General features: G+C 38.0%; 2 protein-coding genes across 6 annotated transcripts; both read left to right on the forward strand.

The window, feature by feature from the left end:
• The first annotated feature begins 9,186 nt into the window (after window positions 1-9,186).
• Window positions 9,187-10,550, forward strand: LOC138903341 (uncharacterized). Its single transcript, XM_070191292.1, has 5 exons — window positions 9,187-9,341; window positions 9,393-9,475; window positions 9,590-9,753; window positions 9,953-10,198; window positions 10,290-10,550. The coding sequence occupies exons 1-5, from the start codon at window positions 9,187-9,189 to the stop codon at window positions 10,548-10,550; spliced, it is 909 nt and encodes a 302-aa protein (XP_070047393.1).
• Window positions 10,551-16,798: 6,248 nt separating this feature from the next.
• On the forward strand, window positions 16,799-25,071 carry LOC104089953 (uncharacterized). Of its 5 annotated transcripts, none has more exons than XM_009594970.4 (11): window positions 16,799-16,950; window positions 17,680-17,838; window positions 17,988-18,113; window positions 18,690-18,950; window positions 21,376-21,704; window positions 21,790-21,900; window positions 21,992-22,479; window positions 22,843-23,011; window positions 23,807-24,046; window positions 24,146-24,280; window positions 24,467-25,071. In XM_009594970.4, exons 3-11 carry the CDS (start codon window positions 18,008-18,010, stop codon window positions 24,596-24,598), a joined length of 1,971 nt encoding a protein of 656 aa, XP_009593265.1. In that variant the 5' UTR covers window positions 16,799-16,950; window positions 17,680-17,838; window positions 17,988-18,007; the 3' UTR covers window positions 24,599-25,071. The 5 variants fall into 5 exon arrangements, with proteins under 5 accessions (XP_009593265.1, XP_070047713.1, XP_033510400.1 ...); XM_033654509.2 differs by having other exon boundaries at window positions 16,820-16,945; XM_070191612.1 differs by lacking the exon at window positions 17,988-18,113.
• Window positions 25,072-25,886: the final 815 nt, after the last annotated feature.

The raw sequence follows: 25,886 nt of genomic DNA on the forward strand, positions 1-25,886 counted from the left end.
TTTAGCCAAAACTTCAAATCACATCAAACAACGCTAAAACCACGAATCATACTCCAATTCAAGCTTAATGAAATTAAGAAATTCAAACTTCTACATTCGATGTTGAAACCTACCAAATCAAGTCTAATTGACCTCAAATTTTGCACACAAGTCATAAATGATATAACGGGCCTATTCAAATTTCCAGAATTGGATTCCGACCCCGATATCAAAAAGTCAACTTCTCGGTCAAACTTCCAAACTTAAATTTCTATTTTTTGCCATTTCAAGCCTAATTTAACTACAGACTTCCAAATAATTTTCTGGACATGCTCCTAAGTTGAAAATCACTATACGGAGCTATTGGAATCATCAAAACTCTATTCCGGGATTGTTTACACATAAGTCAATATGCAGTCAACCTTTTCAACTTAAGTTTTCATCCTTGAGACTGAGTGTCTCAATTTATTCCAAAATCTCACCGGACCAGAACTGACTACCCTGGCAAGTCACAATACAACTATAAAGTACAGAATGAGCAGTAAATGGGGGAACGGGACTACAACTCTCAAAATGACCGGCCGAGTCATTACATCCTCCCCCTCTTAAACAAACGTTCGTCCTCGAATGAGTATAGAGACATACCTGAAGTGGTAAAAAGATGAGGGTAACAGATACGTATATCATGCTCGGTCTCCCAAGTCGCCTCCTAGACCGGATGACCCCTCCACTGTACTTTTACTAATGCGATGCTCTTCGATCTTAACTTTCAAACATGTCTGTCCAAAATGGCCATTGGCTCCTCAACATAAGATAGGTTCTTGTCCAACTGGACTGAGCTGAAGTCCAACACATGAGATGAATCGCCGTGATATTTCCGGAGCATGAAAACATGGAATGCTGGATGAACTGCATTGAGACTATGTGGTAGTGCAAGTATGTAAGCCACATCTCCAACTCTCTCAAGAATCTCAAAAGGCCCGATATACCTACGGCCCAACTTGTCCTTCTTCCCAAATCTTATAACACCGTTCATGGGCAAAACCCGAAGAAAGACCCGCTTACCAACCATGAATGCAACTTCACGAACCTTCTGATCCACATAACTCTTCTGTCTAGATTAGGTTGTACGAAGTCGATCCTGTATCAATTTAACATTTTCCAAAGCATCCTGAACCAGGTCTTACCCAATAGCCTAACCTCGCTCGGTTCGAACCAACCTACTGGAGACCGGCACCACCTACCATATAAGGCCTCATATGGAGCCATCTGAATGCTCGACTGGTAACTGTTATTGTAGGCAAACTCCGCAAGTGGCAAGAACCGATCCCAAGCACCCCCAAAATCTATCACACACGCACGAAGCATATCTTTCAATATCTGAATAGTGCGCTCGAACTGTCCGTCCATCTGATGGTGAAATGTTGTACTCAACTCCACATGAGTACCCAACTCTCGCTGTATGGCTCTCCAGAATCGTGATGTAAATTGTATACCTCGGTCAGAGATGATAGATGCCGGTACACCATGAAGCCTGACAATCTCGCGAATGTAAACCTGAGCCAGCTGTTCCGAAGAGAAAGTAGTAACCACAGGAATAAAATGAGCTGACTTGGTCAATCTATCCACAATCACCCAAACTACATCAAACTTCCTCTGAGTCCGTGGGAGACCAACAACAAAATCCATAGTGATCCGCTACCATTTTCACTCTGGAATCTCTATCTTCTGTAGCAATCCACTCGGTTATTAATGTTCATACTTCACCTGCTGACAATTTAGGCACCGAGCGACATACTCCACTATGTCTTTCTTCATCCGCCTCCACCAATAGTGATGTCTCAAGTCTTGATACATCTTCGCGGTACCTGGATGAATGGAGTGCCGCGAACTGTGAGCCTCCTGGAGAATCAACTCACGCCAACCATATACATTGGGCACATATAACCTGCCCTGCATCCGTAATACACCGTCATCTCCAATAGTGACTTCCTTGGCATTACCGTGTTGAATCGTGTCCTTAAGGACAAGCAGATGGGGGTCATCATACTAACGTTCTCTGATACGATCATAAAAAGAAGACTGAGAAACCACACAAGCCAAAACTTGGCTTGGCTCGGAAACATCCAATCTAACAGACTAGTTGGCCAAGGCTTGAACTTCCAAGGCTAAAGGCTTCTGTGCTACCGGTAGATATGATAAACTGCCCAAACTCTACGCCTTATGACTCAAGGCATCGGCCACTACATTGGCCTTCCCGGGATGATAGAGAATGGTGATGTCATAATCCTTAAGCAACTCCAACCATCTTCGTTGTCACAAGTTAAGATCCTTCTATTTAAACAGATATTGCAGACTCCGGTGATTGGTGTAGACCTCACAAGGGACACCATACAAGTAGTGCCGCCATATCTTCAAGGCATGAACAATAGCTGCTAATTTAAGATCGTGTACAGGATAGCTTTTCTCATGTACCTTTAATTGTCTGGACGCATAGGCAATCACCCTACCGTTTTGCATCAACACTGCGCCAAGACCAATGCACGACGCATCACAATACATAGTATAAGACCCTGAACTTGTAGGCAACACCAATACTGAGGTTGTAGTCAAAGCTGTCTTGAGCTTTTGAAAGCTCTCCTCACATTCCTCGGTCCACCTGAACGGAGCACCTTTCTGGGTCAATTTAGTCATAGGTGCAGTAATAGAAGAGAAACCCTCTACAAATCGGCGATAATACCCTGCCAAACCAAGGAAACTCCAGATCTCCGTAGCTAAGGACGGTCTGGACCAACTCTGCACTGTGTCAATCTTCTTCGCATCTACCTTATCACCTCGCACGAAACTATATGACCCAAAAATCCCACTGAATCAATCCAGAATTCACACTTTGAAAATTTTGCATATAACTTCTTTTCTCTCTAAGTCTGAAGCACAGTCCTCAGGTGCTGCTCATGATCTTCCCAGCTCCGGGAGTACACCAGAATGTCATCAATAAATACAATGAGGAATGAGTCAAGATAGGGATAAAATACACTGTTCATCAAATGCATAAATATTGATGGGGCGATAGTTAGTCCAAATGACATTACAAGGAATTATAATGACCATACCGAGTCTTGAAAGCAGTATTCGAGATATCTGGCTCTCGAATCTTCAGCTGATGAAATCCTGAACGCAAGTCGATCTTAGAGAACACCTTGGCACCCTGAAGCTGATCAAATAGGTCATCAATATATGGCAATGGATAAATGTGCTTCACTGTAACCTTATTCAACTGGCGGTAATTAATACACATCTACATGGAACCATCCTTCTTCTTCACAAATAAGACAGGAGCACCCCAAGACGATACACTGGGCCGAACGAAACCCTTATCAAGCAGCACTTGTAACTGCTCTTTTAATTCCTTCAATTTTGCTGGGGCCATTCGATATGGTGGAATAGAAATGGCCTGAGTGCCCGGTAACAAATCAATGCCAAAGTCAAAATCCCTGTCGGGTGGCATACCCGGAAGATCTGCTGGAAATACTTCTGGAAAATCCCTTACTACCGGAACTGACTCCACAGTAGGAGTATCAACATTAACATCTCTCACATAGGCCAGATACGCATCACGCCCCTTATCAACCATTCGTTGAGCCTTAAGAAATGAAATAATCCTGCAAGGAACATAATCTAAGGTACCTCTACACTCTAGCCGCGGTAGACCTGGCATAGCCAATGTCACCGTCTTGGCGTAACAATCAAGGATAGCGTGATAGGGCGACAACCAGTCCATGCCTAGAATAATATCGAAATCTACCATACTGAGCAATAATAAATCAGCTCTGATCTCAAAACCACTAATAATAATCAAACACGATCGATACATACGGTCAACAATAATAGAATCGCCCACGGGTGTAGATACATAAATAGAGGAACTCAAAGAATCGCGGGGTACGCCCAAATATGGGGCAAAATAAGATGACACATAAGAATAAGTGGAGCCTAGATCAAATAAGACTGATGCATCTCTATGACAGACTAGAATAATACATGTGATAACCGAATCGGATGCAATTGCCTCCGTCCTAGCAGGAAGGGCATAATATCTGGTCTGGCCTCCCCTTCTAGGGCGACCTCTACCTGTTCGACCTCCACCTCTAGCTGGCGGTGCAAGTGGAGTAGTAACTGGTGCAGTAATCATGGCCTGAGAAGCCTGAGGGCCCTGTGGAATAGGTGGAGCCTACGAAATCTGTGGAGGTGCACCCCTCTTGAGTCTAGGACAATCCCTCATTATATGACGAGTGTCACCACACTCAAAACAAGCCCTCGGAGGACGTGGCTGCTGGGACTGGCTCGGGCCTGATCGACTAGACTGACCGCTGAAAACACCCCGTGCAGAAGGTACAGTAGACACTGGCGGTGCATAATATGGAACCTGAGGTCTGGGAGTAGCTGGAATACCGCTGGAAGTGCTCAATGAATAAGACGGCTCACATAGCCTCTACCATGATGGGCTGCAGCTTGGGCACGAGAACTTTTATATGTGCCAGAATCTCGGGGTCTCTTAGCTTCCCTCTCTTCTCTCTCTCGAATCTGCATACCCTCCAATCTCCTAGCAATACCACCTGCTGGTATGCGAAGTCCATCTCCAGCTCTCGGGCCATACTGAATCTGATACTAGGGTGGATCCCTTCAATAAATCGACGGACACTCTCTCTGACAGTAGCAACCAGGGCTGGTGCATGCCTAACCAAATCATTGAATCGGACTGCATACTTCGATATTATCATAGATCCATGGCGCAACTGCTCAAACTCGGCGCGCTATGCATCTCTGAGAATCTGAGGAACATACTCCCTCAAGAACATATCTGAAAACTGAGTCCAAGTGAGTGAAGCTGCCTCAGCCGGACTATCCAACTCGTATGCTCGCCACTACTGGTAGGCCGCTCCTCTAATCTAGAATGCCGTGAAAGAAACCCCACTAGTCTCTTCAATACCCATAGTATGGAGGATACTGTGGCACTCCTCAAGAAAACCCTGGGCATCCTCTGACGCCAAGCCACTGAAGGTAGGAGAGTGGTACTTCTTGTACATCTCGAGCCTGAGCTGCCCCCCCTCTGAAATTGTTGCCCTAACCTCGGGCCGAACTGGGACAACTGGCTGCACTGCTATAACCTCTAGAGTATGGTCAACCTGGGCCCGTAGCTCTGGGGTACGGGCGACGGGCGTTTGTGCTCCTCCCCCGGCCTGAGATGTGGCAGGATCAAGTGGAATCAACCCTGCCTGAGCTAGAGTGCCAAAACATGCTCAAAAACTGGGCAAGAGTCTCCTGAAGTGCAGGGGTAGTAACAGGCATCTCAGGTGCCTGCTCTCCAACTGGAGCTACTGGTGGCTCCTATGTAGCAGCTCGTGCAGTTGCTCTGGCTGCACCACGTGGTTTTCCTCGGCTTCTGGCTCGACCTCTACCCTAGCCCCGACCTCTTGCGGCTCTAATAGGGGGCGCGGGTGTCTGATCATCGGATCTGGTTGTGTGTGTCCTCACTATCTATTAGAGAATAGAAAGACAATGGTTTAGAACTTCGAAGTCAACAAAAGCGCACGATAAGGAATCAAAGAAGTGAACATTTTCCTAACAGTTCCATAGCCTCCCGAAGATAAGTACAAACATCTCCATACCGATCCGCGAGACTCTACTAAACCTGCTTGTGACTCATAATACCTATGAACCTAGAGCTCTGATACCAACTTGTCACGACCCCAATTTCACTTCGTAGGATGTCGTGATAGCACCTAGTCTCTAAGACTAAATAAGCCTATCAATTATGCGGAATACAAAGCTGAAACTCAAATCTCAACATATAAAATAAATCAAACCGCTATTCAAATAGTTACAACTCCCAAAACCCAGTAGAAATAAGTCACAAGCTTCTAAAAATTTATTTTAAGTATCTTTATACATTAGAGTCTAAAGAGAATAAGGAAAAACAACATATAATAGGGATATAGAGGGACTCTGAGGTCTGCGGACGATGACAGATATACCTTGAAGTCTCCGCGTACAGTCTAGCTCACTAATAACTGGTCTGGTAGGAAGTACCTGGATCTGCACAAAAAGATGTGCAGGAGCGTAGTATGAGTACACCACATCGGTACCTAGTAAGTTCCAAGCCTAACCTTGGTAGAGTAGTGACGAGGTTAGATCAGGGCCCTACTGGAAATAATAAAAGACAGGGCGAAAAGTTTAACAATATCATAATAATGAAAATGGGAATTAATCAAGTAAAGAGTATGTCACAATTTAACTACACAAAATAAGGGCAAATAATACTTCACGGAAGAAAAATAGGAATTTACATATTTAATGAAAACACAAAACAACCAAACGCAAGTGCAGCCATAGAGAAGTATCAACAAGGGCACTCCCGAGGTACCGCCTCGTAGTCCCAAATCATAAATAAATTCACAATAATTCTTTTTCTTATATCAACGTGGGAGCCTTCACATTTAATTTTAAAGAAATTGTTTTTTTCGAAATAGCATCCCGCATTTTAGCCACCCTTATCACACCGCATGACTTCTAGTAGTTTCTCTACTAGCCACGCGTATCAAGCCACTCTTATCTCACCGCATGCGTTTCAATACCCAGACCTTATACCACCGCATGCGTATCAATATCATAATATATCATAATTTGCACCTCAAGTGCCCAAATATTTCAACTTGCCAAAATAGATCAACAACAACATTGTTTTCCACAATAAGGACCTCACGACTCAATCAAAATGAACATAAAATCTCAAAAAATATTCGGGAGTGAATAACTCAACAAAAATAATATTTCACAAAGTTAACACATTGCCTCAATACCAAATTTTTAATGTCAAATTGCTCTAGTGGTGAGCACCCTCCACTTCCAACCAAGAGGTTGTGAGTTCGAGTCACCCCAAGAGCAAGGTGGGGAGTTCTTGGAGGGAGGGAGCCGAGGGTCTATCGAAAACAGCCTCTCTACCCTAGGGTAGGGGTAAGGTCTGCATACACACTACCCTCCCCAGACCCCACTAGTGGGATTATACTGGGTTGTTGTTGTTGTTGTTGTTGTTGTTGTACTTTATTTAAATATTAATTTAATTAAGAAATTCAACCTTCAAATAATGAGCGCAGAATAAAAGAAACAAAGCTTTAACTAAACAGGTAAAGCAATTAGCAGGAAAAGGTAAGGCAAATGTAAAATATAAAAATAGACCAATATGATGAATATAACAGGATAAAATAATGTAATCAATATGTAACAGAGACCTACACAATTTAAAGACATAATCTTTCATATTTAGACTGTGTACACACTCGTCACCTCGCGTACACGACTTTTCATACATCACAATTATCATATCAATACCAATCATAAGAAAAATTTCTCCCACACAAGGTTAGACATGTCACCTACCTCGAACTGGGAAATTCTTTACTCCGCTATGCCTTTGCCTCGTGAGTTGGCCTCCGAAAACCTCGTATCTAGTCACAATTAATTCGATTTAATCAATACAATTTATTGGGAACCCATATGAAAATACTAATTTTCCAACAAAATTCGAAATTTAACTCAAAACTCATTTATGGGGCCCATGTCTCAGAACCTCACAAAAGTTACAGAATATGAATGCCCATTCAACAACGAGTCCAACCATACCAAAAGTACTAAATTCCGATAACAATTCGGCCCTCAAATCTTCAAATTTAACCAAGAGGGTTTCCAAAATCTTCCAACTTAAATCACCAATTATTAAATGTTAAAAACTACCATAGATTCGGGTACTTTAACCAAAATTGAGTTAAGAACACTTACCCCGATATTTTTCTTGAAAATCTCCTGAACATTGACTCTCCCCGAGCTCCAAATCGCTAAAAATGGAAAATGGGATGAAGTCCCATTTTCAGAACTTAAAAACATTCTGTCCAAGCATTTCTTCTATGCGATCGCGGACCAAGTCCCGCTATCGCGACGCATAAAACTTTCCACTGTCAAAATAACCCTATGCATTCGCGGAAAATTCCATGCGATCGCGAAGCACAGTCTCCGCAAACCTACGCGATCGCGAAGAACAAAACGCATGGCCCGGCTTCTTCCTCCTTTCCTCTTCGCGAACGCGACACGCCTCACGCATTCGCTATGCACTTTCGTCCGAAGCTACGCGATCACAGCCTAATTCTCGCGATCACGTAGAACAAAATTCTCCTCTGCCCAGCTTAGCCTACGCGATTGGGTAGAAGGAAACCAGACCTGTGCACCAGAAAACATCAGCAAAATACCAAGTTCAAAATTGATCTGTTAACCATCCGAAACTCACCTGAGGCCCCCATGACCTCAACCAAATACACAAATAAGTCCTAAAACATCATACGAAGTTAGTTGAAACTTCAAATCACATCAAACAATGCTAAAACCACGAATCATACTACAATTCAAGCTTAATGAAACTAAGAAATTCCAACTTCTGCATTCGATGTCGAAACCTATCAAATCAAGTCTGATTGATCTCAAATTTCGCACACAAGTCATAAATGATATAACGGACCTATTCAAATTTTCAGAATCAGATTCCGACCCCGATATCAAAAAGTCAACTCCCACGTCATACTTCCAAATTTAAATTTCTATTTTTTGCCATTTCAAACCTAATTTAACTACGGACTTCCAAATAATTTTCCGGACACGCTCCAAAATCCAAAATCACCATACAGAGCTATTGAAATCATCAAAACTCTATTCTGGGATCGTTTACATATAAGTTAACATCTGATCAACCTTTTAAACTTAAGTTTTTATCTTTGAGACTAAGTATCTCAATTTATTCCGAAACCTCACCGGACCCGAACTGACTACCCCGGCAAGTCACAATACATCTATAAAGTACAGAATGAGCAGTAAATAGGGGAATGGGACTACAACTCTCAAAACGACTGGCCGGGTTGTTACATGATGACAATTGTACGTGGCACTTCAAGTCCACCAGCATAATCAACATTGTTCAAGGTTCTAAAATTTAATAGCTTGCACATATGCTCTTTGATGGACAACACATACATACAACGTAAACCAACTGCCATGGTAGTTGGAAGCATGGTGATGCCAAAATATGCAGATCCTAAGACAATATACACACCAAAAGATATATAAACTGACATGTTGTCGGATCATTGTGTAAACTTAACATACATGCAAGCTTGGAGAGCAAAGGAAAAGGCTTTGGAAATTTTTAGAGGTCATCTTGCTGATTCTTACAGCCGATTGCCGAGTTATTTGTATATTCTAGAGAAGACTTATTCGGAGTCGGTAGTGAAATTGCAGAAGACTGAAGATAATTGTTTCTTGTATGCATTTGTTGCACTTAGTTTGTCTATCAAGGGTTAAGAGCATTGTAGGCCAGTTGTAGTAGTTGATGGCACCTTCTTGAAGTCGGCATATTGGGGAATCATGTTAACAGCTAGCACAATGGATGCAACAGGTAATGTAGATAAATTGTAAAAATATTGTTATAAAGTTGTTTTTGAGACTGTATTTTTTATTTTCTTAAGTTTTATTACAGAAATTGAATTTCTTTTTGCCACTTGTGTGATAGGTAGCATATTACCACTAGCATACGCCGTTGTTGATTTAGAAAATGACATATCATGGAGGTTGTTTTTTGAGCAATTCAAACATGCATACGGAGAAAAACCAAATATGTGTGTTGTTTCAGACCGGAATGAGAGTATCTTGAAGGCAACATCTACTGTTATACTGGCATGCCATATTATGCTTGCATGTGGCATATTTAGACAAATGTAAGGTCAAAGTTTAAGAAGGGTCATCTAAAGTTAAGCAGATTGTACTTTGCCATGATACGATCATACACGCTTGATGAATTTAATGAAAGAATGTCAAAGATTGAAGAGATCGACACACGTGTTAAAGCATACCTATACGGTATTGGCTATCACAGATGGTCTCGGGTACATGCTACAGTGAACAGAACATGGACGATGACCTCAAACATTGCAGAGTCATTGAATGCGGTAACCAAAGATGCAAGAAAGTTGCTTGTAGTAGAACTATTAAGTACATGAGGACTCTTCTTGAACGTTGGACTAATGAAAAGTTATTGAATATAAAAGGGTACATTCACATACCTTGGGACAAAATACAACAAAGAGTTGGAGGACAACAAACATTATCACAGAAGATGAGAGTAAGCTATAGAAAAGTTGTTGTATAATTGTAGTTATTTTGTTTTGTATTTGTTGCTAACAACTTGTTGTGTGTTTGTAATGAAATTGTAGGTGAGGGATTCAACAAATTACATCCATACTGTGATAGATGGTGTGAAACGTTTCATTGTTTGCCTTCGAAACAAGAGATGTAGTTGTGGACAATTCCAGCTTGATGAACTTCCTTATGTACATGCTTTGGCGGCTTTGAGGCACAGGAACAAGTCTTATGAAAACTATTGTTCTCCTTATTACATGAGGGAGAGCCTTCTGCAGACTTATGAAATACCAATAGACTCGCTGCCCGACGAAAGCAAATGGAATGTGCTATAGCATATAGCTGAAGAAGTTGTAAAGCCACCTACCGGGAAAAGGCAGCCAGGGAGACCTCAAAAATAAAGATACAAACCATATGATGAAGTAAATGAAAAAAAGTACAAGGTTTTATGTGGCAACTGCGGAGTAGAAGGGCATAACAAAAGATCTTGTAAGAATGCTCCCAAAAGGAAATAAAAATTGATACAGTAATAAGTTTTTTTTTACTTAGTACTGTTGGTGATAATCTGTCTGTTAAGACATGAAGTTGTATTTGTTCTGTTCTGGAGAATTATAGTTGTGGTGTAAATATGTTGCTAATTTGAATAAACATCGTCTCATAGAATGAATACTTGCTAAACAGATTTTAACTCTTAATGCAATTGGTTTGTAGTTATTTTGTTCAAATACTGGGTTTATTTATTACTTTCAGCCTTTCATAACAACACAACTAAATTGAATAGATTATGTATTTTTGTATATTAGTTGTAGAAATAATTGTAGTTATACTGTAAACAAATTATATAGTACCAAAATCGAGATCAAGTACTAACAACTTTCAACCAAAAAAAAGCCACAGATGTTGTATATTCTATGTATTAGAATTCTGGACAAAATAACAACACAAAAGGCAAAACAACTGTAGCACAAATCTGCTACAAATAAATTGCAGTTGACTCCTTCCTAATAAATAATTTGTCTACAACTTTACTACAATACAACTACATCTAAACACTTCAACTATAATTTTTCTACTGAAAAGGGCAACTAATTATTCTTTTTTCAGATTTGTGTTCTCTCGTTCAGACCTGGTGCCCCTTTTCTTCTTGCTAATCTTTCAATCACCTCACTTTCACTAATTGCACCAAGCTCTTGATTTTTCCTAGCATAATCCCAAAGGAGCGCTCCATAACGTCGGCGATGTTGATCAATATCAGAAAGGTCTTCCTTTGAAATCGATAGTTCTCCAATGCTGACAAATTCTGCAAATGCCGCCACTTATACACCACAGTCACTGCAAAAAATAATAGGGGAAAAGTTTTAGCATTCAATATTAAATACAATTAATTAAATAGATAGAAGGAAAGCAGCACATACAGTGATCCTTCTTTTTGCTGGGGTATCTCACCGACCAACCACTGAATGTCAAGAGGGTCAGTAACACCTTTTTTAATGTATGCCTTTGTGTTCTTGTAGTTGATGTCTGGACGCTTGCCATAGAAGTTGGTGCATGACAAGTAGATAGGGATCATAATGGCAAACTTGTTGACAACAGATTCAACAAGTTTGTGATTTCGTAAAGAGACCATAGAATCATAAACATATAGAACCCTATCGGTGATGTCAAACACGGCCAACAACCAATGAAATTTCTCCACAATGTTTATTGGCATAATCTCAAAATTAACTTTTTCCCATACAATATTTTCAAGTAATCGGTACCCCAATATGTATTCTGCCACGACGTCCTCGGGTTTGACAACAACAAGCTTCTTATCGGCAGGAGTATTAATATACCTCTCATAAATTTGTTCAATTCTAGTCTTAAACATACAGTCAGTGATTGTAAATTGTGCTTTGTTTGCAGGACCATACTTTCCTCTCTTCCTCAAATAGTATAAAATAACATCAATGTGCTGCAAAAGAAAAATAGATTTGATTATTTCTCAATGTTTCATACAATTTAACTACAATTTTCAAACAAAAAATCTATATATTTCTAAAATAATAGAATACTATAGCTAATCATTAAATTCTGCCAAGGTATGTGTGTACCATGCCGCTGAGTACTTGCCCGGGATGTGCCAAAGTATAAAATTAGTCCTTTATATCAACTTTCTCCACTCCAAGATCAAACCACGGGTTGAGATGGTTATTTTTTAAAGTATAAGGTGTCTTCCTCCTATTTAGAGACATATCAAGTACAATTATTATGTAGTTTCAGTTTGAAATCCATAAATTGTATGCACTCTATAATATGAAAAAATTGTATAATCTAACCTCTTTGAAACCGTATCGGTACCTAAATATAACCACTTATTGAATTCTTCCAATAAGTCAGGATCAACATCGTCTCCAATAACCCCAGTAAATGGATGCTTGATGCTGAAAATTGTAGGAGGTCTAACAGAAATGCTTCCCCCAGAACTGAAATAAGGGAGAAAAGGGGATCTGACATGCTTTCCAGGAACCCTTGTTCTTCCCAGATGCACAGGGGTTATTTCATCTTTATTTACCTCTTCGAACTTAACAATCTGTGAGAAGTTCTCTGGAAGCTCAAAATCATCAAGTATTACTGCCCTTTTTTCAGATCTGGAGCCATTATCCGAATCACCTACATTGATGTAGTCGGCTGGTGCTCCTGCAATATTTAAAACAAAAGAAAAATATTGTATGTTAGTTGCATTAGTTCTTTTGGGAAGATGAAACTTATATGAAAGCTGTTGTTTTTTTCCTACAATTATATTGTAACATATAATATCAGTGAAATCTTCATTGCAATTATCTCCTTTTTGTATATCATTTGCTTGTTGAATGGGAGATTGCAAAGGCACAATCTCCTTCTCCTCGTTTAAATGATCTCCTTCTATGCCAAGTTTTGCATCCTGTTTTGGAGAGTCCATATGCATTATTTTCTTCTCTGTTACAACAAATGTGTACAACTTAATAAAATTGTAGATCATTTGAAATTAACATAAACTACATTATAGATAAATTGTAGTTTAATTGAAGTTAATTTGTTTTGGATAGTCCACATGCATTGTTTCATTCTCTGTTACAATAAATGTATTCAACTTAATAATATTGTAGATCATTTGTAATAAACAGAAACTACATTGTAGATAAATTATAGTTAATTTGTTTAAATGATGTTCTGTAGCTCTATTGTAATATGTATTGTGCAACATGTAGATAAAATTATACATGTAGTTTCTTCCTCCAAAGCCCCTTGAAATTGGAAAGTTAAGTCAACACCTACATGAACATTCTCCTCATTTTGAATGTCAGACATGTGCCCTGTATCTAAGAGAACAATTGAAAATATAATGTAGATTATTTGTTTGTAGTTGTTAGTAATTTAGGCTATATATAGTTATATTGTAGATATAATGTAAATATAATATAGATTAGTTGTCATCAAATTATGTTATAATTATTAAAAAATATGTTTTACTGCTGCTGGCCAACACTGATTTAGCACTACTGTCCGGATTTTGTTATTTGTTCTTTTCTTTGTAATGCTCATCATTTTTCGTAGAATACCAGTAAACTGCATTGGGAATTTGTTAGGATATGTATTTTATGAATACTATTATAAACATAAACATGGTAAAAATTATTGTCCAAAATAAATATATTTCGAATGAAACCTTAGCATCAATTGCCTGTAACACAGACTTGATGGAATCATTGAGTAGCAATCGAATGCTACCTAGTTCTTCAAAAACCTAAAGAACTAAAAATTGTTATAATGTATCTAACAATTAGAGGTGTATATATATATATATATATATATATATATATATAAAGAAAATTAAAAATCAAGAATTAGGTATACCTCTTTCTTGAAGGCTCCAAGGTCTGAACCGACCTACGTATTAAAATAGAAAGAGTTAAAGAAATAATTTGCATACCATAAATTAAAGAAACCAGCTAGGATTATCTTAATAAGTTACCTTATCAACATCTTTTATTAATTTTCTTAATTATTTCACAATATATTTCTTGTCATCTATTCCCATTGCCTGCTTATGTCCAGATGGAGATGGAGCATCTGTCGGATGCTCGGCCTTTGTTTCAGCTTATTCAAGGATGTATTCAACTTTGTTTGGCAAATTTATTCTTGAAAGCTCTTCTGGGGCTTCAAGCATGTTGGTGAACTAAGAGAAAAAAATGTGAGTGACCTAGTCGTAATATGTATAAAATTTGTAGATAATTTGTATTAAATTATTTGTCCAGAAGTGAAAAACATTTACCTTGTTCCATGAGGGTTTGATCATTCTATCTTCCAAAGAAGATATCCATATCTTGTCCTTACTAGCTGTCCAGTTAAGTATGCGGGGGATCGAATTACCAACCCTTGTAGCTATATCAGTGTTGACTGCAGAGCAACACTCATACAACCATATTTGCATAGCGAGTGCAAAATCTCGAATGAGATAAAAATGCACAGAAGGGTTGAGCTTGTGCCTAACAGACTGAAGCAATTGAGTATAAGCTTCGATATCCCATGTGAAATTCGCATACTACCCCGAGTCCACCAAGTAGAACCTAAAATGGTCTATCAAACCATTATCTTTATCTGAAGGACAGAGGAAGAATTCTATCATATACTGAATACACAACTTGACTGCATCCTCATCATTCACCCAACTACGACTGGTTATAATTTATTTCAAGTATGACTTCTCAACTTTTTCCTTGTTCGAAAAATAACTACTCATTATTTTACTGTCATACTTAGTTGTGTAACCAAAGTTTGTTACTTCTGTGAAACATCTAAGGCCAGTGATGAGGGCAAACTCCCTCAACCCAAAGTTCAGCCTCTCACCACCCTTTATCTCTGCTGTAAAAAAATCAGATCCGGATGCGTTCAATTCATACTTCATGAGAAGGTGAATTGCCTGATTTTGGATATATATTTTGGGTAGGAAAATAAAATGCCCAAACCATGTCTTCTTAACCAACTTTAACCCATTTTCAGATAATAACACATTGATTTGGCCAGGAACAGCAGGGTCGAATAATGTATGGAACCTAGTGATACCATAATCAACATCATGTGGTGCAAAAAATGTTCGATTTTGCACCAAATGAAACAACAAGTTAAAAAAGACTTGTTTGAATATCAAAAATAAAATAAATACAATTCTACTACAATTTATATACAATCAGAAAGACATAAATATATTGCATACAAATAAGTTATAAAATTAGTAAACATATATAACAACTGACTACATCGAAGCTACAAATTATGTTTAGAGCAAGAAATTAGAAAATAACAACAAGACATAACATATACAATTTGTTTACAGAAAATGAAGCTAACATCTGCAAATAGAGCAACTAAATAAGGTAGTAAATCCCCTAATAACACGATTTAGAATAATAGGCTATAAATGTTCGATTCTGCACCAAATGAAACAATAAGTTAAAAAAAAAGACTTGTTTGAAGATCAAAAAATAAAATAAATACAATTCTACTACAATTTAGCTATAATCAGAAAGACATAAATACCTTGCATACAAGTAAGTTACAAAATTAGTAAACAAATATGATAACTGACTACATTGAAGCTACAAATTAAGTTTATAGCAAGAAATTAGAAAGTAACTGCTACACATAATATATACAATTTGTTTACAGAAAATGAAACTAACATCTACAAAATAGAGCAAATAATAACCAATAAATCCAACTAAATTATGTAGTACATTCCCTAACAAAATATTTTTGAATAATATACAAAAAATCTACAATTTCGAGGAAAATGTAGAAAAGTTGATAACCAACAACAAATATACACAATGTAGATAAAATTTTTACAAATACAAAAAAATAAAAAGTATGTATAGTCATGAGAGTGAGAACAAGTTTTGTAGCTTTAAAAAAAATAAATTGTAACTACTAAAATTTTACCTTCTCCAATGACAGTAGGAAAAACTTTAAATTTTTTTTGCATATTTTGGGATAACTTCTTCTTCGACGAAATCATCATCACGAGCAATTTCTTTGCCCTTTCGCTTTACTGATTTAGCAGATGTCGAATCTTCACCAGCATCCCTGTAATGTTTGAGTTTTATTCGAGCTTCTGCCCTAACTTCACGAGGGGGAAGCTTGGACTTTATCTCTGGTATTGCATGTGTCGATTTCACTACTTTTTTGGGTGAATCTTGTGACAAAACGCCTAAATTAAAAGTAGGAATATCACCAATATTAGATTTTTTAGGGCTATTATTCAAAACTCCTTTCTTCTTCATTGTAAGGGAAGGAAACGTAGGAATTAGAGAGAGAAAAAAAAAATGAGAGAGATTATAAAAGATTTTTGAAGAAATATGGAAGGAAGCGTTAACGGAGGGAGAGAGACTACACAATCGTGGGAGTTATGGAGAGAGAAATGTGGGGGAGTGGGATATGTATGTTAGAGAGATTTTAGGAGTTAATTGATATTTATTAAGTTATTAAAATATATATAATTAGTAAATTGTATATGATTATGTAATTAAATTGAAACTTAAATAGCGAGACTAATAAGGTTTGAAATAGTTTATACCAAGCTGCTGTTAAAAACTTAAAACGAAAACAACAAACAGAAGAAAAGAAAAGAAGAAAGAAAAAAGAGGCATATCCCTTTGAAATCCTTAAAAATTCTCACTCTCAGAGAAATACACTTCGCCGGAGTTGAAAAGTAAGGTAATTCCTCTTGCTCATTCTTCAATTCTCTCGACAATTAGGTTGGAGATGGAGAAACCCCATTAAACCCTGCTTAGTTTTTTTCTTTTAACTTCTGTCGGTACTCGGTATAATTTCGATCTTTAATTTGTAGTTTTTTGTTTTATGGGTGAAAGAAGTCTATTCAAGTTAATTCTCTGTTAACTGTTATTTGTTAGATTAAAGTTCCATGGTTTCGCATAATTAAAGGCCGCCTCCGTAATCAGTAAACTTTGTTCCACAGGATAGAAGGCTGGTCCGAACCCGTTCATGAATTTGGGGTGGGGTACTAGGGCTATTAGACCTCTTAATTGTTCATTAATGAACTTTAACTGATATGTATTTTCTTTTTTTATAATGGTGGTACCCGGCCTAGCTTGCGTGCACCTGGATTGTTCCGCTGCATACTTGCTAACTCTCACAAGCACGGGGACTATATAACTCTACCTATCAAAATCAGCTAGTATATGAAGAAAATGTAATTTTTTTTTATCAATCACGTAGTGTGTTAGTAATGTTTGGACATGTAGATGTTATTGTCACTTAATATTAGGATTGATCAAAAACTACTAAAAAGGGATAAACGCAGAAAGCATGTCGATATAAGACATGCAGTAATGTTTTCATGTCTGCAGATTTATAACAAATTACTATCTTCCTTCTGAAACTTGTTCCAATGGATTGAAACTAGTGGCGTGTTTTGTTGGACAGGAAGCTGAGAATTGATTTCCTACTCAGGAGTCAGGACCTTAGGAGGATTTCTTCCCATTTATATTGTTTTTTCTAGATTTATGGTATTGCTTGGGTGAGCATTTCCTGGTCGTTGAATCGGATTTTAAATGTTATCTTATTGACGCGGTCATCTTCGAGGTATGATTGAAGGGTGAAGCATGCACATTGTATTCTATTCGTGCTGTTAGAGTAGCTGAGTTGATTCTCTAATGTTGCACATCTCTGTGATAACCTGGATTTGTATCATGCAGACATTAATATGCAGGCTCATGTTTTTCTTTTCTTAGGCATATTTGAAAGTGTTACCATGCCTCGTAAGGTAAATTATGGTGTTAATTATGAGGAAGACTTTTATGACTATGAAGATTACAATTATGACTATGACGATGGATATGATTCTGCAGAGAAAAATGGTGAGCGTTTCTCCAGCTTTTTTCAGTGCTTCACATCTAAAGGCTGCATCCTTCCTCTGTACTCCAACCCCCCCCCCAAAAAAAAAAAAAACCCCACCCACCACACACACACAAAAAAAAGAAGCAGAATCTCGTCATCTTTTATGTAGAAATATTTTCATTCTTCTCCAAATGTATGCAAGCAGCACCAGAACCCACGATTGTCTATTAAACTGCAATGCGACTTGCTGTAATTGTGTCCATTTTCCTCTTAATTTCTGGTTCATCCAGCAGTATCAGAAATGGTTTTGATAGGAATACTTTTTTCTGCTTCTAATTCGCAGTTTGGTTGTTGAATAATATCTTGAAATATGTTGGTGGAAAATATTGAATTAAATTTCTTCACCAAGTCAAAATGTGATATAAAAGGGTGCAAGGAATATTTGTTTACTCGTACAAGATTTACATTTGATTTTTGCATGCTTTCATGTTTATGGTTACTTTACCATGACTACTGGTCTTTGAATTAGTTTTTGTCCCTTATATACTAAAAGCTTAATTATAAGAACATAATATGTTGTTTACGTTTTGCTACAGGCAGGGTACCAGGAACGAATACAAAACAGGAATTCGTTAAGGCTGGCATCTGGTGTTGTTCCATTTGCACATTTGATAACAAAGATACTATGAATGTGTGTGATGTTTGTGGAAATACAAAGCAAGAACGGGTTAAGGCTGGGGTGTGGCGTTGTCCCATTTGCACATTTGATAATGAAGATACCATGAATGTATGTGATATTTGTGGGGTCCTTCGTAACCCATTGATCAAAAGTTGTGGCGGCAGCAAAGCTAGTGCAGGTTAGCAACTGACAATATGCTTGCAGAGCTCTGCATGTGTATCTATGTGAAATTTTTTACTACTCTTTAGCACATATTGCTAATGGTTTATTCAATCTCATATAGTAAATCATGAAGAAAAAATTCCCTTGCGGGGCTGGGGAGAGAGAACTGTTTTTATAGATAATATTTTTATTGCACGATTATTCTACTTGTTATCTCTAGTGAGAAACAGCAGGTTAAATTGCATATTAGTTCAAAACAAAAAGCTACAGAAGCTTATCTGCCCCTTCAGCACGAAACTTCTACCCACTGGGAAAGATGATTCATAAAGCATTCTATATTTAAAAGTGCTTCTCCGGCTGAATTTATCGTTGTCTACATTAGTGACACCTCTTTGTGGATCCTCTGTCATAGAGTCTCTCTCTCTCTCTCCCTCTCTTTTTTGTGGTGGTGGTGGTTGGGGGGGGGGGGGGTAGTTTTTGCTGTTTATCATGCTCTCTAACAATCCGAAGGTGGATCTCTTTTTATTAGACTTTCTCAAGTATTTCACAAAATTGAGAGGTGAGTCGACTAAGATGCCTTATGTGTTTATTGGGTGCTCTGCCTATGCTTTAAAAAGAGGATGGTTCATCAAACTGGAAAGGCGAGCTGGTCACATCATTATTGTAATAACTAATTATTATCTGAATTAGGAACATATAAACAAAAAACTAAAGAACCTAAAGTAACTATTGTAAGATTTCTTTTTATGTATAAAAAGTTCTCTATTTAACTGGGAAGTAAACCATTGTATCCAAACTTAGTCATCCGTGGGCCCAAGCTTCAAGTACAAGCATAAACATCTAGAAACTCACAATTAACGAACATAACAGTTAGCCCATAAATGACGTCAGTGCCTACTCAATGGAATGAAACAAACATAACACATAACAATTGCAAACAATCAATTGAAAACATGCCATAAGCCGTATAGGGATGATATCGATTAAAAAGAATCAAGACACGACAATAGTAATTTTGAGGCTGGTTATTGGCATTAGTAAAAAGCATTGATGTTTGCCTAAAAGTTGGTGAGGTAACATGCCCCATTTATTGTTGCTCCAGGTGACACTCTAGCATTCTAAATGCCATTCACTCCAGGTTCCGAGAAATTGCTTCTTACTTTCCCGTCCATAATAATCTTGTTACTTCATCTCATTGTGGTTTCGAGATGAGGTTACGATCTGCTGTTGCTCACAGAAAATAGAAAAAGGAACCAAGTGAATAAGCTGCAAGATGCATTACATTGTCAAAGATCAGGTTGGAACACTTGATCTTATTGGGTTTAGTTGGTTATGATAAATAATACCTACAACTAACCTAGACGCTCTAACAACAGACCTTATTGCAGACACTCCCTCATGTCTAGATGATTGGACTGATTTTGTAAAAAGGAGTTCTTGTATATAAGTTTCCATCGACGAATACCTCCTGTTTGAGGGTTTTCTCCTTTTCTCAATAGGTTATTTACTTGTACCAAAAGAACCCTATTGCTCGAATTCCCCTACCCATTAATTGGTTCGTTGCCGCTTGATATGCTTTCGAGTTTCGACAACACATAATCAGAAAGGCTGGTGGAATATTATGATTGTAGGATCAGACATTGGTTGATTAATTTATTTTTTTGATAACGGTAGTGTGCCGACTAGCTGCGCACATCTCGATTAAATCCACCAGGTACCTGCTACCTCCCGCTAGCACATATATTGGGTAACTATGTCCACCAAGGCTTAGCTAATTGGGAAGAAATAACCTATTGTTTTTATCTCCAGTGGGATTTGAACCTGAGACCTCATGGTTCTCCGCCCTCTTCATTGACTACTAGGCACCTTGGGTGCAATTGGTTGATTGAATTTTACCATTGGATACATTCATTTTTGATAAATTGTACTGCCAAAAAGACATTCTGACTGCTGATGTAAGTGTGTTATAATTTTTAAAACTCTCCATTTGGAAGTGCCTTTTCTGGAATATGTGGTTACTAAATAAATTCTATTTGAGAGACCAGGTGATTATTGGTTAGTGGCCTCTTGGATGAGTAACTAAGATGAAAAATTCTTAGAATTTATTTAGATTCATCTCTGAATTGTTAATTGAGTGCTTCAATGGGAACACATGCTTTTGTTTTTCCTTTCCAAGATACAATTCTTTTCTTCTTTTTTTTCTGATTTTCTTGGTAGCCAGGTAGTGGTAAGGTCTGCGTACACACTACCCTCCGCAGGCCTACTTATGGGACTATACTGGGTATGTTGTTGTTCTGATTTTCTTGGTAGGTCTTCATGAAGTCCCATTTTAAATTTATAATGAAGACTCACTTGTGTTAATTTCTACAATATTTTGTTATCCAGTTCTCTATTTTGAGAGTTTGACATCTTTCTTGTACATTACTACTCTCCTTTTACAGCTACTCTTGACAAAGTCTTACAGTCAAATGTCCCATCAAGTAAAAAAGAATTAGCTACTGAAGTTAAACAAGAACTGGTTACCGAAGGGCCTGCTAGCTCTTCTGCATCAACAGCAAAAGTTAGACGTGATAATATGAAGGATAGAGGTTCTTCTAAAGAAACTAGGGCAAATCATGGTGTCACGAGCAACATGAGCAATATGCCTATGTCATCAAATCCTTGCAATGCGGAGACCAGAAGTGCAACTTCACGATCACAGAGTAAATCTCAGAAAATTGTATGCCCTGACCAATTAGAAGACAGATTGGACCAGTTAAATCTCGCGATTGTAAGTCAAACTATTATCTGCACTAGATTTCAAACATTTACATTGTCTAATGCACTGATGTTACTCCGAAATTTTGACCATGTAGGTTGGCCATGTTGATTCTGGGAAGTCAACATTATCAGGAAGATTATTACACCTTTTGGGGCAGATATCTCAGAAGGAAATGCACAAATATGAGAAAGAGGCCAAGCAGCAAGTAATCCTCCTTTTAGCTTCTGATCCATTTTTGTTAATACATTGTCAAATCTTGATTAGCTGATTGATAAATCTCCTGTCTATCCAATCAGGGAAAGGGGTCCTTTGCTTATGCCTGGGCATTGGATGAGAGTGCTGAGGAAAGAGAGAGGGGAATAACTATGACAGTGGCTGTTGCCTACTTTAACACGAAAAGTTACCGTGTTGTACTACTTGATTCCCCAGGCCATAGAGACTTTGTCCCAAATATGATATCAGGTGCAACACAAGCAGATGCTGCAGTTCTCGTAATTGATGCTTCAATAGGTGCATTTGAAGCAGGGATTGATGTTACTGGAGGTCAGACAAGGGAGCATGCACTACTTATCAAAAGCTTTGGGGTGGATCAAATAATAATTGCTATTAATAAAATGGATGCAGTGGGATACTCCAAAGAACGTTTTGATACAATTAAGAATCAACTAGGATCTTTTCTTCGTTCTTGCAAGTTTAAAGATTCGTCAGTATTGTGGATTCCCCTGAGTGCCATGGAAAACCAAAATTTGGTGACAAGTCCGTCTGACGCAAGATTGTTGTCCTGGTTAGTCTATTGGTCAACTGCTAGCACTACTAGGAAGTGTAATGTTACTCGTTCTTTTCAACTTTATCTCGTTTGCATTGTTTATAAGCAGCTTGCATTGTTTATAAGCAAAAAGTTTTTAAGGAAGAGGCAAAACGATGGAAACAGTAGGATACATTACAAAGATACGAGTTAAACTGTATGGAACTGGAATTTAAAATAACAAAGTCTTCTCAAATATCAACAACCCAAATTTGCAAACTAATAGATAAAATGATGATTGTGCTGTTGTGTCAAAATTGCTGTGGTGATTTAGTGTCATAAGACAAATAGCTCGCAAAGCCCCTGTTGTCTTGTGTAGCTGATAATGAAGGTTAATTTCAGGTTTCAAGGTCCTTGCCTTTTGGATGCAATAGACTCTCTCCAACCTCCCCAAAGAGATTACTCAAAGCCTCTATTAATGCCGATATGTGATCTTGTTAAATCACCGTCACAAGGACAGGTGTCAGTATGCGGGAAGTTGGAGACAGGAGCTCTTCAAGTTGGAGAAAAGGTACTCAATGACCACTAATGCAAGAGAGATCCTTCTCCTTTATTATATACATGCTTTTAGGAGACTTGGGATGCTCGAGTCATAACTGAATAGTGAATCGTATTGGTGCCTATAGATTATGTCATCATTCTGAATATCACCCAGATTAACCTGACCCAAGCACTGCTCCCAGAAGGAAGTTCTGAGGGAGGCATTAGGCCTGTAAACTTGTATCCTAGTTTCCCGTCAAGGTGCTTCTACCTGCATTTTTTCTGTGCAACGCTCTTTTCTCACTTTTTATTCTACAGTATTTTGAATTTTATTTGGGGTGTGTTGGGAGACGGGGGATGGGAGTTCAAGGCGGTTGTTTTTTGAGCTAGCCTTTGCATAGGGATTACTCTTGCTCAAGTGCTTTGGAAGGGGCTTCTGCACAGTGACAATAATAAGATAGGTACAACGGTGAAACACAAAGACATTTCTTTTCTCCCTATAATGTAAGACACCAGTGAATTAGAATGTTAGGGCTCAAGTTTAACAGAGTAATATGAGTTAAAGGGGACTAAGATAAGAAACAAATGCTTATGCTTTTAAGTTGTTAGGGTATTGTTAGGACATGATGTTAGGTCATTGTTGGGATTGCAATCATAATAATTTTACGGCGCAATCATCTATTGGGCAGTAACTGTTTAATGGTTATTAAGAAATTCGCCATCGGTGTTTTTCTATGGTGCAATCATCTATTCACCAAAACTTGTTTTGATTTCTTTACAAGGATAATAGTCATTCTTCTAATACCAAACTGTTAACATGTTTCAGGTTCTAGTTATGCCATCAAGAGAAATGGCAACAGTGCGTTCTTTGGAACATGATTCTCAGGTTTGTAACAGTACAAAAGCTGGAGACAATGTCACTGTTAATCTACAAGGTATAGACGCGAATCGTGTAATGGCAGGGGATGTGCTGTGTCACCCTGAATATCCTATTGCTGTTACAAATTGTTTGGAACTGAAGATTCTCATCCTGGATATTGCCGTTCCAATTTTGATTGGCTCTCAGGTAGCAGCTCTTGTTAATAGATCATTTTACCCTCAAAATTTGCAGTATTTCATGACATTGTTAATAACTCTAGAGCCCTGGATATTTGAAAATGTGCAGTTGGAGTTTCATGTACACCATGCTAAGGAGGCTGCAAGAGTTGTGAGGATTTTGTCATTGCTTGATCCAAAGACTGGAAAGGAGACCAAGAAATCACCTCGATGTCTTCTAGCAAAGCAGAATGCTATAGTCGAGGTTTCTCTCAAAAGAAACTATTATGTTTATTCATGTGCTTCTGTTATCCATTTTAGAAGAAAATAATCTTGTGTGGGAGTGGGTGCACGAAAGGTGCTAGGCAACTGCCTTTGTATCTAGGTTAAGGTTGGATAATACCTACTATTTAAAAGAGATCTTAACTTTAATTTGTTTGTCATGGTTTAGGTGGTCTTGCAAGGAATGATTTGTGTTGAAGAGCATTCTAAATGTAAGTCTCTTGGAAGGGTGTCCCTCAGGGCATCAGGAAGAACTGTTGCTCTTGGTCTTGTGACTCGAGTTCTAGAGAAGTACGAATAGAGAAATTCCCTCTACTGGAATGAGGTGCGCATGCCCAAAATCCGCTGGTAAAGGTATACATCTACGAGGACCTGTAGCTTTAAACAGATGACTCACGGAATTGAGTGTCGTCCTTTAATTTATCTTCTTTCTCCTCTCGTGCCTGTTCTGGTCTCCGGTGGAGATCCACAAGTTTTGTAGTTGAGACGAATATTAATGATTCTACAGCGGCATAGCTCTAGACATGTTTTTCTTCCCTTCATTATACGTGTATCCGGAAATCTTCTAATAGGCTGCTTTTGAGGAAAAAGTGAGTATCTTTAGGGATGGGTCGTTCTTTACTTGTGTACATTGGCGGAATCTGGGAGACAATTTAAAGTTAATTTTCCCCTTTTTCTTAAGATAATAACTTCATGTTCTTAGGGACCCTCTATTGAGTGGCATATTTACCAGTTATGTCTTACATGTATACATGGACCTCCTTTATTATCGTACTTGTAGAATTTTAAGACTAGATTCATGCCTTTGGGACTGTAGACAGTAGCACTAAAGTTGTGATAGGAGCAGCCCCAAGATGATTATTCATTCTGGTAAAACCAGGCTTTATATGAGCTGTTCCTTAATCATTCTCTCTTTTTAATTCTGTTGTAGGTTACAGTAATGGTATAATTATGCACTAAACTGAAAATGACTAATGTAACTAGGAATATCTAAATTAAGTAACGTGTAGTACGAACGCCAAACTCGTGAGGGCTTGAGTTAGGAAGGTTATCTATTTCCTTTCCACTCTAACGAAGATGTGTATTAGAATTATTTATGCTACCGCTAATTCAGATTTATACCGAGTAAGCTTGATAAGGGGCTAAAACGCTACATGTCAAGAAGTTTTCCATGACTCGAATTTGAGACATTATTTGATGAAAGATAGATGGATCTCAATCATTCCACCACAGTCCTCGCAATTTCATTACTTGTTGATGGGTGGTTGGCAAACATTAATTTTCTTCTATCTTACTCAAGACAGAAGCAAAGAGATTTGCTTGGCTGAAGAATGATGATGGAGTGCATTAAATTTCCTATCATAGATATATACTACCTTCTTCTCTACTCCTATTAATCGTGAAGCTTTCTTGATCTACTATGCACAAGTTTTGGATGACAAGGGCATCCCTATAAAATATAAAATTCTAGGAACAGAAAAAGAAAAAAAATATATCTAAGGGGTTTGTTGAAAATGGTACAATGATGATGTTCAAAGAACTTCCAAAGTTGTTCTTCTCTTGTCTGATTGATATTGACCTATCGCAGT

Source organism: Nicotiana tomentosiformis, chromosome 12, assembly GCF_000390325.3.
Source record: "Nicotiana tomentosiformis chromosome 12, ASM39032v3, whole genome shotgun sequence".
NCBI lineage: Eukaryota > Viridiplantae > Streptophyta > Magnoliopsida > Solanales > Solanaceae > Nicotiana > Nicotiana tomentosiformis.